Source organism: Myxocyprinus asiaticus, chromosome 42, assembly GCF_019703515.2.
Source record: "Myxocyprinus asiaticus isolate MX2 ecotype Aquarium Trade chromosome 42, UBuf_Myxa_2, whole genome shotgun sequence".
In the NCBI taxonomy this organism is placed as follows: domain Eukaryota; kingdom Metazoa; phylum Chordata; class Actinopteri; order Cypriniformes; family Catostomidae; genus Myxocyprinus; species Myxocyprinus asiaticus.
In genome coordinates, this window is record NC_059385.1 from 28107583 (window position 1) to 28124074 (window position 16492).

The window sequence follows — 16492 nt, forward strand, 5'->3', positions numbered from 1 at the left end:
TTGCAGTTAATTTTTTTTTTAATAAACTGAAAAAAATATAATGCATCGTAACAATTTTGATGTTCTGTTTGCTTATGGTGTGACTGTTTCCACAGTTCCAGGCCCTTGTGACCCTGAGGATTTGATTGACGGCATAATTTTTGCTGCAAACTACCTGGGTTCCACTCAGCTGCTGTCAGAGAGAACGGCCACAAAGAGTGCCCGCATGCAGCAAGCCCAGGAGGCCATGAGCCGTGTTCGGGTGAGGATTATTAGTCATTCCTGTCTGTTCTCATTTTGTAACGAAGACAAACATGCATACACAAATACTCACTTTGCTCAGTGCGTCAGTCAGTGATAGGCACTTTCCATGAATACGGTACAAAATAGGGCTTTTTTTTTTTTTAAACAAATGGTCAGGGAAAGGACGTGATTATTCGTCAGAAAATGCTGAACTTCAATCTCAGGATAAACTAAATATCATTTCAACTGTTTTATTTGATATTCATTTTATATGTTTGCAACCATGAAAACTTGTGAAATGTCTAAAAGAATTTAAACCTTGATTTGTGTGCTTTTGTCATTTCCTTGCAACATTTCATTATATAGACAAAATTAATATATATATATATATATATATATATATATATATATATATATATATATATATATATATATATATATATATATATGAAACATTTATTTGAATAAATAAACAAATAATGCCAGAATGACTAACAGGGTTGAAAGGAAAGGCTCTGATATACTCACAGTATAGTTATTCTTTTGGTCTTCACTGAGAGCCAAAAATAAGTCCAAAAATGCCTGAACTGTTTGCGAACATTTGAACATTGCCCACACTGCTGGGGCTGGTGTTTAGTGCAGCATTTAAATATAAGACGCACACTGTCCTGACAACAGGCTACATGTAAAACAACAACTAATGTTTCATAGAGAACAGGTAGGGAATTTACAGTAAGAAGAAAAGAAAATGCCACCAATCACTAGCATGCTTGCGCTGAGGGAGTTTCTTCCTCCATAATAAAAGCACAGCTGAAAGCGCTAGCAGAAAGATAAAACTGAATGTGTTTTAAAATAAAACAATGCTTCTGGATTTTCATCTTTGATTTACATTAGTTATTTTCTTTCACAAATTTGTATTTTTAAATTTCGACTTGGGATTGTCATATGACTCGAGTAAGAGCTTAAATTGAGGGTTTGTTTTACGCTAGCAATTCAACATGCAGCTAATTTATGGAAAGTGTTGGCAACATCTCTAAATGACTTTTGTATGAATGGTTAAATTTTGCACCCAGCATATTGCTGACAGTTCTTACCTATTCACTTTTAAACATATACTGTAATTTAATCTGTTCATTTTGTATGCCTATAGGTCCTTATTAGGCAGATCTTGGTTCAGTAAATGTCACCTTACACGACAATAATAGCCTTGTTTTGTGGATAATGTGAAGTTGTTCAAGTTGTTGTAGTGTACTTCTTTAATCTCAGTTGTGGTGTAATCATGTAAGATTTGATGAAATGACAGAAACACAGTGAAGATACTTTCTGTATGCACAGTTCATTGTGTTGACCAAAATTATATGTGGGTGCCACTCATTTGTGTAGTTTTCAGATGATCAAGAATATTTCAGCTCTGTAGGTCCTCACAATATAAGTGAATGGTGACCAGAACTCTGAAGGTCCGAAAAGCACATAAAGGTAGCATAAAAGTGATCCATACGACTCCAGTTGTTAATGTCTTCAGAAGCGACATGATAAGTGTGGGTGAGAAACACATCAATATTTAAGTCCTTTTTCACTATAAATCTCCACACCGCTTTCACTTCCACATGCTTCTTCTTTTGGCGAGTCACTGTTTTAATGCATATCGCCACCTACTGGTCGGGGCTGGTAAAAGGTGGAGATTTCTGGTAAATAAGGACTTAAATATTCATCTGTTTCTCACCCACACCTATCATGTTTCCTCTGAAGTCATGGATTTAACCACTGGAGTCGTATGGATTACTTTTGCTGCCTTTATGTGCTTTTTGGACCTTTAGAGTTGTGGTCACCACTGACTTGCATTGTGAGGACCTACAGAGCTGAAATATTCTTCTAAAAATCTTCGTTTGTGTTCTGCAATAGAAAGAAAGTCATACACATCTGGGATAGCATGAGGGTGAGTAAATGATGAGAGAATTTTCATTTTTGGGTGAACTATCCTTTTAAGTATACAGTGAACTAAAATGTACATTTCCAGTTAAGTCTAAAAACAAACAAACATTGTTTTCAATTATCAATTTTTTTAAAACATTTTTACATTTGTCTTTCATCGCCATTGCCTGTCTTTTTCAGACCATAAAATATATTAATATTGTGCATAAACGCCTGTGTAATTAGTTATGTAGTTTATATCATATATAATAGGAATACTGTACATGTTTTATGAATGACTGATTACAACATTTTGTTGTCCATCAACCTTATAATGTTTTATTTCTGCATACAAACATTTAAAATTCAGTTTTAGATAGCAGTTGTAATTTCAAATAATCTAATTCCTACACAATAGGTGGCACAACGTGTGCTAAGTCACTTTGAAATGCTTTGAAAGAAGTCATGGGGCACCAAAGTGTACCGTATACCAATAAACTGAATTTGGTGAGATGCTGGATTCATATAAGGTTATCTAGGGTTATGAAGGAAAAACATGCCACAAAGATCTCTGGATATCTACAGTCCATGTGTTAACAAATAGACCTGAGTGACAGCTAGTTGATTACAAAAGTCAGTTTTTGTCTCTGGGGCTGCTGATGTCATTCTGATCAATGCTGAACTTATCATTGCGATTCTTACAATCATTCAGCCTATCACAATACATGAGACTCCTTACCATGATATCCCACCCACCCTTTCCACCTTCAGCCAAACTATCCTATTTTATTTCATTTGGGCGTTCCTATCCCCTCCAAACCAATCACATCGAGTCTGACACCCCCACCGTTTCCATTTATGTTTGTAGGCTTTCTTTGACCAGTCTCTGTTTTTATTTGTTCCTTGCCTAGCAGACAGTCCAGAAACAGGCTAAAATCAGAGATAAGGTACAGTATCTGTTCCTGTAGAGACATGCTGGTTTTATTATGAAAAATATTTGTATTCACAGTATCATGTATTTTTCTGCATTTTTAATTTTTTTAATTTTTTTTATTATATCATTTGAAATCAAAAATCATCTCTTAATGCTGACCACCTCTATGGCAAACCTCTGTGTTCATATAGTGTGATGTATTGGCTAGTCCAGGAATTGATGTGCTATTTTAAGGAGAATAACTGTTTTTCTTCTCTTTCTGTATCAGCAGGGCACAGAGAGTGTGTCGCCATCCAGCACTGAAGTGGACCTCTTTATATCAACTCAGAGGATCAAAGTGCTCAGTGCTTACACACAGGTGCACAACACACCTTGTCTCACTTTATATATATTATATTTATGTGGTATACATGCACTTTATACGTACATCTATCTCTTACGTTCTTTATTTATAGATATACATGCAACTGTAAGAATGGTTGATTTATGTGCTTGAATGTAACTGGGATCTCTTTTCTAAATACAGTTCTTCTTACTTTTCCATCCCCAATTTCAGTGAATTTTCACTAAAATGACAAAATAAAAAATGTCAATACATGATACCATTAAGGCCTGAGCACACTCACAGCATAGTTCTTCTTTGTTCAGAGCCAAAAAGAAGTTTGAAACAGCTGAGCAACAACGTACTGTTTCCGAACATTTAGACACCCGTCACACCACTGGGGGAGGCATTTATATGTACATTAAAATATTAGGACGCTCAAGATTTCATGTAAAACATCAACTAATATGACATTAAAATGTGTTATCGGTGACTTCATGACTTATTCTGTGAGTAGAATTCTTACAAGATTAGTAAAAGAAGCTGTTTTAACTACTCAATGATGATTTAAAGAAATATATATGCAGTAGATAATGTGTAATTTGTAATGTTTACATTCTGCATTCATGGCGCTAATGTGCTAACACGCTATACACAGCCATAATATGCACTGGTTACACTCTGTTATTGTCATTTATGATGACACTGATACTGCTGTAATGATTGGTGTATAAAAGAGTGTTAATGGGTAGAATACAGAAAAAAAACTTTCGGCTGCAGATGGCACATGAGTGAAGCAGGATATCAAACAACAAAGTCAGTGGGAACTTAGATATTATTCCTTTTATAGACTAATAAAAAATGTTTTTTAAAAAAGAAGCAAAAACATTTCTCTACTCGAACCATTGTACAGATTTACACTAGCTTGCTAATAACTCTGCACGCTGGTGTGTTCATGCTTACTGATCTTAACTGACTGAACAGGAATCAGTTGTTGGCCTCAAAGTAGTTGGAGCTCCAGGTCACACCTACCGATGACGTGGACCAATGGCAGTAAGTAGAAGTTTAGAAGCTGATAAGAAGTTTTTCTGAAAGTGCGTGCTGGCCAGCTGTTTCGAACCACTGAAACAAATTCAAAAACACATGACGTCACATCCGTTCATTCTTCAATTTTGTATGATGTGTTTAGGGGCCTTTACTGTAGTCTCAGATAGTACACCTACAGTCAAAGTGTGCCAAAATCACAAGCTCTGATCTGACTGGAAGTTTTTATGCTAATTCTGGAAGCTGGGGTGCACCATAGGTCTTGGTAAAACAATTCCGATTAATTGCGATCTTCATTTGAACGATCCCAATATTCATTCTTAAAATCACAATATCGATATTTTACTCTATGTCAGCAGTGCTCATTACATTGACCGGTCAACTGCAAGACAACCACTGGTTGATCTTTTTAACAACCCAAAAGGAAAAGATAGAGAGAGAAACTATACAAATTAAGACAATCTTAAAAAATGAAGTTCCATACGTTAGCTCAGGAGGAGCTTGTTCAACTGGGCCTGCCAATCATATACCAAGGATATACAGTATGTTTCGTTACGCCTACAAGAATTATTTCAAAATTGTCTTTCTATTTCTTGCTTTAGTCAGATGGTCGATGGCACCCAGCTACGACTCTGAAAGCTGCTTAAAATTCTGCAGCGCCAAGGAGCCATCAGCTAATGTCTACATCTATGCCTCAAAAACGAAATGAGAAAATAACGTGTCGATCAATAATCGATGTATCAATATTTTATGACATTCCTAATACATACTGTATGTATGTACATATGAAGCTTCATACATTATGTAAGCAAAATGGACATTATAACTGAAATATGCCCACATTAATCTGAATCGAGTCGAACTGAAAAACGAGAGCTTGTGATTTGAAATCTAACCGAATTTGGAAATCTGTATTGATATCCAACCCTAGTGCACCAGACTGGAAATGGTCCTGTTTACAAAAGGTAGAAAGTTGTGTACTAAGCTGCTACGATAAGTGCTTTTGAAGAAGTTATCGCTGGATTTGCCAAAGTTTTGTGAGGTTTTGAGTGGCATCAAATCTTCAACGAGTTTTGTTTGAGAAAGCAAATTAATGAGATCTGCACAAACAGTTCTGCTTTGTGTCCATTAAAAAATGTGCACTTATTACTTTTACTTAAACCTACACACTTTGTGATAATTTCTGTCCATCGGTTCACGGACTGAGACTGCTGAGACATTTTTTTCCCCAACTCATGCTATTTTGGTATCATCAACAGTTTCAGATAAACCTTTCCCTAAAGTGCAGCAAAAAAAAAAACACAATGAACTGTTACTGGTCACTTAACGTGTCAGTCATCAGTGTTGACACAAATTGACCTTTAGCATCTTCATTCTAGCAGGACACCATGATGGACCATCCGCTGAGGACCATCTCGTACATAGCTAACATCGGGAACATGGTTGTGCTGATGGCTCGCAGGAAGATGATTCGCTCTCAGAGTGCACAGGACAATTTAGACATCGCCGAGACACAACACACAACCCCAGTGCACGATGACCGACGCCAGTACAAGATGATCTGCCATGTTTTCGAATCAGAAGATGTGCGTGGATGATTTAATCATGTTCTTCCTGAAAAGATGTTTGCGGATTGGCCACAAATTCTTGTTCTTGATGTTTCTTGCATTTTCTTTCTCTGCATCAGGCTCAGTTGATTGCTCAGTCAATTGGTCAGGCTTTCAGCATTGTGTATCAGGAGTTCTTGAGAGCCAATGGCATTGACCCAGAAGACCTGAGCCAGAGAGAGTACAGTGACCTGCTTAACACTCAGGACATGTACAACGACGACCTCATTCACTTCTCTAAATCTGAAAACTGCAGAGATGTAAGTGACAATAAAGTTACAGTAAATGTATAATAAAAAGTAGATAAATATACAAGTCAACACATTTTTTGTGTCCTTGCAGAAGTTAGTTTCTAAGATTATCTCATTAGTATTTGTTGGTATTCATAGGTATGACATGAAGGGTAGCTTAGTCTTGCACATGTAACTTTTTTACATTTGGAAAATACAATATTGTATAGACAGCTTCTTCAACGTATTCAACTTTCAAATACAAATTAGATCATGTTAAAATTCAATTCAGAACAATCCGTCTGTATTTGGGATTTGTGTTTTTGTCAGGTATATATAGAGAAACAGAAAGGTGAGATTCTGGGTGTAATGATCGTGGAGTCGGGCTGGGGCTCCATCCTACCCACTGTCATTATCGCCAGTCTAATGCACGGCGGACATGCAGTGAAGTCTGGAAGTCTGAACATCGGTGATCAGATCATGACCATTAACGGTACCAGTCTGGTCGGACTGCCTCTCTCAACATGTCAGAGCATCATTAAAGTACGATTCATTTGTTCTGCTTTGTTTCATATATCGGAACGTTTATTATTTCTGTCTGAACAAACATATTAGCCCCGTTCCAAAACCTAGTGAACTGCTTTACCGTTCACAACCTACATAGGCAGCTACTTTGTAACGGTACGTGACCGCCTAAAGCCAGTCACAACGCTAGAGAGCTGCCACTCTGGGGCATGTTTGTATTACGCTAAGCCAGTGTGTGTACTGTCTATCAATGCTTTCTATGTTATGCATACACTAGCGTATGTGTAAAAAACAAAGTATGCTTTTGGCGTAAACATCACGGAATTCCATTAGCGTTTTTGTTTTGTTTTTAACCAAGGGGTCAAGGTTTGACTGGTTAGCATAGTTAATCGGACCAAAACAACCTTATTGCCACATGTACCCAGTAGCGGTTTTAACCACCACGCAAACCACGCATTGCGCGGGTGCCCGGACATCGGGGGACCCCAGTAGGAAAGCTCTGCAAAAACCGCTTGTCATGCGTGAATACACTGTTGTCAGTGTAAGAGGTCCACCGGATTGGGTCAGTTATTCAAGTAGGACTTTTAATTCGGGTTTGTAATTTATGAAAAAAATATACAGGCCTTCCGAACTTGTTTCGCCCACGCGCTCTCACTCACAGATACGTGCGAATGGGTGAGTTAGGGGCCGTTCATACCGAACTTATTTTTTGCCCACATCTGCTCTGTTTTTCCATTGTTATCCTATGTAAACACGCGCTGGATGAACCTCCATGCCTGCTGCACTGTGTCTCACTGTTTCTTCAGTGTCTCACAGGACCGAACCGGTTTTTAGACACATTGTCAAAAGTTAAAAAGAATTTCAGGTCTCAAAAATGCTGTTTCAGGGGGGCCTGGGTAGCTCAGTGGTAAAATATGCTGGCTACCACCCCTGGAGTTCGCTAGTTCGAATCCCAGGGCGTGCTGAGTGACTCCAGCCTGGTCTCCTAAGCAACCAAATTGGCCCGGTTGCTAGGGAGGGTAGAGTCACATGGGGTAACCTCCTCGTGGTCGCTATAATGTGGTTCGTTCTCAGTGGGGCGCATGGTGAGTTGAGCGTGGTTGCCGCAGTGGATGGTGTGAAGCCTCCACACGCGCTATGTCTCCGTGGCAACGCGCTCAACAAGCCACGTGATAAGATGTACGGGTTGACGGTCTCAGACGTGGAGGCAACTGGGATTCATCCTCCACCACCCGGACAGAGGCGAATCACTATGCGACCACGAGGACTTAGAGTGCATTGGGTATTGGGCTTTCCAAATTGCGTCTAGATTTTTTTTTAGCGCAGGTGTCACAAAGATTTCACGTTCTGAACAAGTTCAGGTTGCAAAGAGGTGACTGTTATAATGTTTAAAATTTATTCCAGATTGTTCTGCACAAAGCAAAGTTTTCAGCGCTTTCAGCAATGTTTTTTTTTCCTTCTGCTCTAGTGTGCTGAGGGGCCGCCGTGCCTTGTATGTTTACTGTTACAATACTGTTACAAATTTTGCCAGTGATGCTTACATAAAATACAGCCTTTTGCAACATGATGAACAATACACTGCAGTGTCAGAATATAAGATCCAGATGAAAGTAAATTAAATAAGACAGAAATATATTACTATTGTATACAAAAAATCCTCAAAGTAATAATAATAATACTGTATCAAATTATAATGACAAATTGGACAACAATAAATAATTGTTGGCTTATAATAATAATAATAATAAATAAAAACTGTAGTAGGTTTTACACACCCTATTCATAAAAAAAAGTGTTTTGTAAAAATAAATGTAGGTAAATGTTTGTTTTTTTTCACTGTATTGTGGAAAACGTCATGGTTACTTGTGTAACCTCTGTTCCCTGATGGAGGGAACGAGACGTTGTGTCGATGTAGTGACACTTGGGGTCACTCTTGGGAGCCCGAGACACCTCTGGTCTTTGATAAAAGGCCAATGAAAATTGGTGAGTGGTATTTGCATGCCACTCCCCAGGACATACGGGTATAAAAGGAGCTGGTATGCAACCACTCATTCAGGTTTTATGCTGAGGAGCCGATATAAGGTCCGGCCATTTCAGCGGGTAGTTCAGCGTTGTGGCAGGAGGGACACAACTTCTTGTTCCCTCCATCAGGGAATGGAGGTTACACAAGTATCCATGACGTTCCCTATCTGTCACTCACTCGACATTGTGTCGATGTAGTGACACTAGGGGTCCCTATACGAAACACCACAACTGGCTGAACTGTGTTACGTGAACTGGCAGTGTGTGGTGGGCAGACCGCTGTGTGCCTCATAGCCAGCACACCAGGTCGACACGTAACCTCCCCCAACATAGTTATGAGTGTCGAACAGCCCTTTGGAGACAAGTCGACTACCCAAAAGATAGAGACAGGCTTAACCCAGTTGTGGCCTCTTTTCCCCTTCTCTTTTTCCACTCCCTAAAAAAGAAGGGGGATTATCCGACTGGGCCGCCAGGTCTAGTCGGGGGGTGTCCCTCCCAAGGGGAAGACACCGCGGAGACCACACCTCACCCAAAGAGAGGGGGGGATATTTAAGTGGAAGAATACGTCACATGGTCTTTCCAACCATGTGGAGTGTCTTCAAGGTAGATCCTACCCAATGGGGGAGGAGTTACTACAAACATGGAGACTGGGGCAGAGGGGCTCTGCCCAAGGTATATACAGTTTGCCAACAGGGAAATGAACTAGCGGAAGATATATATCGCATGGGGTTAGCCTTACAGGGAACCGCCACATGCGGAGCACCTACCCCAGAACAGGACTCTTAGTTAGCACGTGTACTGGGCCGGCAGCGAGTCTCTCCGAAAACTCGACTGCCACAGGGCTCGGAGGAAGTCAACCAAGGAACAAAACTTGTGAACACTACTGGGAATTAATGGCACATGTCTTCAACTCAAAAGGAGGTGGAAGGCGCTATCTGCAAGTGATACACCCGGCCAGCTATCCCGGGCTTATCCGCTTGTATTGCGTGCCACTACCTGGGACGAAACCGGTTCCACCCGGAGGTTGCAAAGATGTTGGGTGTTGCCCAGCCTGCTGCTCTGCAAATGTCTGTTAGAGAGGCACCCCTGGCCAGGGCCCAGGAAGCCACTACACCCCTGGTAGAATGGGCTCGTAGCCCTACTGGGGGTGGCATGTCCTGGGCGTAATATGCCATAGTTATGGCGTCAATATGCCAGTGGGCGATCCTCTGCTTGGAGACAGCGCTTTCCGCTGTGCACCAAAACAGACAAAGAGCTGCTCAGAGATCCTAAAGCTCTGCGTGCGATCCAAATAGATGTGTAAAGCGTGCATTGGACACAGCAATGACAGGGCTGGGTCTGCCTCCTCCTGGGGCAGCGCTTGCAGGTTCACCACCTGGTCCCTAAAAGGGGTGGTGGGAACCTTGGGCACATAGCCCGGTCGGGGTCTCAGGATCACGTGAGAGTAACCCGGACCGAACTCCAGGCACATTTTGCTGACAGAGAGCGCTTGCAGGTCTCCTACCCTCTTGATGGAAGTGAGCGCAGTCAGGAGGGCAGTCTTCAAGGAGAGTGCCTTAAGCTAGGCTGACTGCAAGGGCTAAAAAGGGGCTCTCTGTAGACCCTGAAGAACTACAGAGAGGTCCCATGAGGGAACGAGGCACGGTCAGGAGGGATTCAGCCTCCTGGCGCCTCTTAGGAACCTGATGATCAGGTCGTGCTTCCCTAAGGACTTACCGTCGATTGCGTCGTGGTGTGCTGCTATTGCGGCAGCGTACACCTTCAAGGTGGAAGGGGACAGCCTCCCTTCCAACCTCTCCTGCAGGAAGGAAAGCACTGATCCGACTGCGCATCTCTGGGGGTCTTCCCGTCGGGAAGAACACCACTTAGCGAACAGATGCCACTTAAAGGCATACAGGCGCCTCGTAGAGGGGGCCCTAGCCTGAGTGATTGTGTCTACCACCGTCCAGGGACCAGACATGGAGATTCCAGAAGTCTGGTCGCAGGTGCCAGATGGTGCCCCGTCCCTGAGAAAGAAGGTCCTTCCTCTGGAGAATTCACCAGGGGGGCTGTCGCAAGGAGCGTGAGGTCCGAGAACCATGTCTGGGTGGGCCAGTAGGGTGCTACCAGGACGACCTGCTCCTTGTCCTCCCTGACCTTGCACAGTGTCTGTGCAAGTAGGCTCACTGGGGGAAATGCATATTTGCACAGGCCAGGGGGCCAGCTGTGGGCCAGCGCATCTATGCCAAGGGGAGCCTCGGTGAGGGCGTACCAGAGCGGGCAGTGGGAGGATTCTTGGGAGGCGAACAGGTCCACCTGTGCCCGTCCGAATCGACTCCAAATCAGCAGGACCACCTGAGGGTGGAGTCTCCACTCTCCCCTGAGGGTAATCTGCCGTGACAGCGCGTCCGCTGTAGTGTTGAGTTTGCCCGGGATGTGAGTGGCTCATAGCAACTTGAAATGCTGCTGACTCCAGAGGAGGAGACGGCGGGCGAGTTGTGACATACAATGAGAGCGCAGACCGCCTTGGTGGTTGACATATGCTACCATTGCCGTGTTGTCTAAATCCGAACTAACACGTGCTTGCCCCGGATCAATGGCTGAAACCTCCGCAGGGTGAGCAGAATTGCCAACATCTCGAGGCAGCTGATGTGCCAATGCAGTCGCGGGCCCGTCCACAGGTCGGCGGCTGCGTGCCCATTGCAAACAGCGCCCCAGCCCGTTTTGGAGGCGTCTGTCGTGACCACGACGCACCTGGAGACCAATTCTAGAGGAAGACCTGCCCGTAGAACCTAGAGGTCGGTCCACGGGCTGAAAAGACGGTGACAGACCGGCGTGATGACCACGCGATGTGTCCCGTGGCGCCATGCCCATCTCGGGACTCGAGTCTGGAGCCAGTGCTGAAGCGGTCTCATATGCATAAGCAGTGTTTTCGTCCTTGACCAAGGTGAAGTGAATACCGCTGAACCTGGGCGGGTGCCTGGCGAACTGAATCGCGTAGCAGAATCGGACGGTCCGGATCAGCTATTGTGACGGATTGGAAAGCGCAAGCCACGCATCCATGTTCCGCGCAAGGGGGAACAAGGGGACAACGTCGTCAGACGTACTGGCAAGTCGGGCCTCGCAGCGGGGCGGAGCTCGAGGTGCCACACCACGTTGTGGCCGTGCTGAGTCTAGGGACATCGAAACACTTACCTGGCTCCTTGTGACCACCCCCAGAACAGCCTGGGTTGGGGGAGGAAGAGGCCTGTAACCCGTGGAGACTGCCACATAGGGGGCGGCTGTGTGCCACAGCTGGGCGCTCAGGGGCGGAAAGACCACCGCTGGAGCGCCAATCCTGCAAGGAAAAACCCATGGACGGTAGTTGTGATGACGACTGTGCACACCGGGTATGTGACCCAGGGAGGAAGGAAACCGCTCTTTTGCTGAACTGTTGTGTACCGCAGCCTATTGGGCATGCGGCAAAATCAAACAAAAATGCAACAAAAGATTTTCCACCCGGCCCTCCACCGGGGGATGGAGTGGTCTTCTTACCATCTCCAGGTGAGTGGGTTCCTTTGTCCTTGGGTCGCCGGTCTCAGGGGCGCTTTGACGACCTCCGTGGGTTCTTAGTGAGACTGTGAGACGGGTGGCGTCTGCTTCCTGCGGTGGGCTCCACGCCGGGTCCGTGCCGAAGGGGCGGGCTGTGGCGGAGCCGGTGCAATCACCGCAGGGGGATGCCCTTGGTGACGAGCATATGGGGTGCGCTCGGGCAGGATGTGCCTGATAGCCTCCGTCTGCTGCTTCACCACTGAGAACTGCTGGGCAAAGTCCTTGACGGTGTCGCCAAATAGGCCAGCCTGGGAAATGGGGGCAGCAAGAAACCGTGTCTTGTCAGCCTCGCCCATCTCGACCAGGTTGAGCCAAAGGTGGCGCTCCTGGACGACTAATGTGGCCATCGTCCGCCCGAGAGACCGTGCCGTGACCTTCGTTGCTCGGAGAGCGAGGTCGGTCACCGAGCGCAGTTCCTGCATCAAATCTGGGGTGGAACTACCCTCATGCAGTTCTTTCAACGCCTTGGCTTGGTGGACCTGCAGGAGAGCCATGGCATGCATGGCAGAGGTGGCTTGTCCAGCAGCACTGTAGGCCTTGGCCGTCAGGAGCTTAGGGCGTCCGTGCCAGGTGGCGGCATTCTGCGGGCATAGGTGCACCGCTAGCACCTTATCCACTGGGGGAATCGGCGTATAGCCCCTGGCCGCCCCGCCATCGAGGGTAGTTAGAGCGGGGGAACTGCGGAATCGGGGCTGGGCAGTAAAAGGTGCCTCCCACGATTTCGTCAGCTCCTCGTGCACTTCCGGGAAGAAAGGCACTGGAGCGGGGCATGGCTGCTTTGAGCGGTGCCGTGAGCCCAGGAACCAATCATCAAGCCGCGAGGGTTAGGGAAGAGCTGAGGGTTCCACTCTAACCCAACGCTCGCAGCCGCCCGGGAAAGTGTGTCCATCATTTCGGCATCAGCCTGTGACTGGACAATCGTCCCCGAGGGGGGGAGCCCAGCTGAGGCTTCTGCATCCAACTGGACAAGCCCACTCTCCGATGCTGCGCTTGAGAGCTCATCATCTTCGTGGGCTCCGAACAAGAAGCCAGACTCACTGTGAGACGAGCCAGCGAACTAATCCTGAAGCCCGACATGGGCAGAAGAGTGTGCTGGGGAATGGGAGGTCTGCGGGGGGATACCCGGCAGAGGCGATCCCATTGGGGTCCCCAAATCGCCCCCAGTGCTATCCGCGCTGGCCTCATACCCGTAGGTAGAAGGACTGAGGTGGGGAGCCACTGGGGGTTTCTTACGAAAGCAAGCTGCGACTGCAATGTTGCCATGGTCATGTTCTCGCAATGAGAACATGAACCATCCACAAACGCTGCCTCCGTTTGGGTCGCGCCCAGACATGAAAGACAGCGATCATGACCATCCAAAGTTGAGAGATAATGACCGCAACCAGGAATAACACACAATCGGAAAGGCATCTTTAAAAAGACGCATCTTTAAAAAGACGTTCCGTATGTGCCGCTCTTTTAGAGAAATATACTCTTTTAGTGAAAAAGTCTCTATCAGAAAATATACTCTCTTTGTTTTCTGCCGAAGCACCCAGGGGCGTTCTCTGCAGTGCACCAGTGCAGAGGAGGGAGAAGTCACTGAAATGCGGCGTCAGATCCAGCAGAGGTGAATGAACAGTAGAATTCAGCTCAGTGAGCATGACCGTTCAGCTCCGAAGAGAAAATCTGAATGAGTGGTTGCATACCAGCTCCTTTTATACCCGTATGTCCTGGGGAGTGGCATGCAAATACCACTCGGCAATTTTCATTGGCCTTTTATCAAAGACCAGAGGTGTCTTGGGCTCCCAATAGTGACCCCTAGTGTCACTACATCGACACAACGTCGAGTGAGTGACAAATAGGGAACTGGAAGACATGCATTAATTAACTTTGACTAGATTTTTATGTTTCAGAAAACATTTTGAATGTACTTGGCTACAAAGGCTGATAGGATGAATTTAAAATTATGATTTAAAATACATTTTATGTTATTTTTTAAGCCAAAAATGTCAAAATGGGGCCCCGGGTTAATCGGTTTCTTGGGGCCTCAGAAATCTTAAACCCACTTCTGCATGTACCGCCGCAGCAAAACATAATTTCAAGTCACACGCGAGACTCGTTCGCAAAATCATCGTAGTTGGTGCCAAGGGAAACTTTTTTTGTTAAATGTAAAGAGTTGGAAAAACTGAAGTTACATTGTTAATTTCTACGCCACTGAACAGATCAAACAGATATAAATAAATAGTGGGCCACATTCACTAACCATGCGTATGCACATATTTGTGCTTGAAATCTGCATATGAATGTTTTTGACACTGAAATCAATAGGTTTGCACTAAAATGTATTTTAAATGTTCGATAAAATTGAGGACCAACTGAAGCCATATGTATGCAAAAATCACATACTCCCGGTCTCCATATAAACATGGAATAAACATGAAATGAATAAAATTATGCACAATACTACACTATACTATATGATTATTTCAACACTGATGACACTTTTTCATTTACAATGCATATACTGTACATTTTCACCTTATGTGGCAGTGCTACAACCTAAAACTGCAGTCTAGAGGTTACTATGTTTTTAAACAGATCTAATATGTAACTCAGTATTACAGCAGAATGATATAATGTGCTTGTATTTTTGACCTGTTCTGTGTCCAGGGGCTGAAGTCTCAATGCAGGATTAAGTTGAACATTGTCAGGTGTCCTCCTGTGACTATGGTACTCATCCGCAGACCAGAACTCCGATATCAACTGGGCTTCAGTGTACAGAATGGCATTGTGGGTATTAGGGCTGTCAATGGGGCTGAGAAAATAAATTGGAATTTTTCACAAAACATGACCAAAATACGAATTATATTGAATTTTCAGGACAATATTTCAGTTTGGGGAAAAAACCAACAAGACCTCCAAATTTTTAAATTGACGTTGTCTCCTAAGCCCACAAGAGGGCGCATCAAATACATAGAAACACAGGAATTTCAAGATGCACTTTTCCAAATAACGCATTGCTTATGCTGCCAGATGCCGACAGGGAGCAAGACACAACGGCTAAAGACATTCCCCCAAGGGGCTATTCACACCGAATGCATTTTTGCATCAATCTGCGCAGTTTTACAATTGTTTTTTATGTAAACATGCACTAGATGGACGTTTTTGAATGTTGTGCCATGTTTCAATGTTTTTCAGCGTCTCACGCAGGACTGCCATGTTTTTTAGATGTCAAGTTAAAAATAAATTGTGTATAGTGTTAAACTGCAATCGTTGCGCTGTGTCTAGCATTTTTTAGTAGGAACATGATCGGCTTAAGTCATTTGAATGCGAATGAAGTTTTAACATTCAAATGTGCATTTTTTTCCTAAAGTTGCACTCAGTAACTTTTTGCTCATGTCATCTTGGACTTACATTGACACCTAGTGGTGTGGATGCAGCATCATTCAAAATCAATAGTTTTCAGTTATAGATGCCATTGTAGAAATTCCCTATTCATAATCAGCCATGATTAATTTAATACAAGAGTGAAAGTGTCCAATAACAAGACGGTTACTGAAATTAAGCTGGTCATGTGATTCTAAAATGGCAGCCCCCATGAGGGCACCCCTGCCCCATGTAGAATAAAACAGCTTTTATCCATCACTGATATGACTAAAGTCTTCATCTCATCATGATTTTATCCATATGTTTCAAAATTACAGTTCATTTCTTTAGGAGTAAAACTTGTTTAATGTGGAAAATATTACTGAGTGCACATTTAAATTGGCAGAATATTTGCATTTTAATTTGACAGACTTAGTGGGCATTAACATCAAAAGTTTATGTTGTGCTGCTAGTTGTCACTGTTTTTTTTTTGTTTGTTTTTTTTTCTCAGATCTGTAGTCTGATGCGAGGGGGGATTGCAGAGAGAGGAGGAGTCCGCGTCGGTCATCGCATCATTGAGATCAACGGTCAGAGCGTTGTGGCCACACCTCATGAGAAGATTGTTCATATCCTCTCGAACGCTGTGGGAGAGGTAAAAGTCGCTTGATAATATTAAGAAAAACACTTAATAGTATTTCAGCCTATTATCTAACAACAAATATATTTCCCAAAGATGCTTGTTTGTCTTTCTGATGCAAAG

At 44.0% G+C, this 16492-nt stretch overlaps 1 protein-coding gene across 1 annotated transcript in view; it reads left to right on the forward strand.

Moving 5' to 3' along the window:
• Positions 1 to 16492, forward strand: part of LOC127432689 (amyloid-beta A4 precursor protein-binding family A member 1-like) — a 32238-nt gene that overhangs the window by 15204 nt on the left and 542 nt on the right. Inside the window, exons 8-15 of the mRNA XM_051684044.1 lie at positions 96 to 241; positions 3048 to 3080; positions 3339 to 3425; positions 5816 to 6019; positions 6121 to 6300; positions 6601 to 6813; positions 15037 to 15156; positions 16244 to 16384. Of these exons, the coding sequence (XP_051540004.1) occupies positions 96 to 241; positions 3048 to 3080; positions 3339 to 3425; positions 5816 to 6019; positions 6121 to 6300; positions 6601 to 6813; positions 15037 to 15156; positions 16244 to 16384 (1124 nt within the window). The remainder of the gene's footprint in view (positions 1 to 95; positions 242 to 3047; positions 3081 to 3338; positions 3426 to 5815; positions 6020 to 6120; positions 6301 to 6600; positions 6814 to 15036; positions 15157 to 16243; positions 16385 to 16492) is intronic.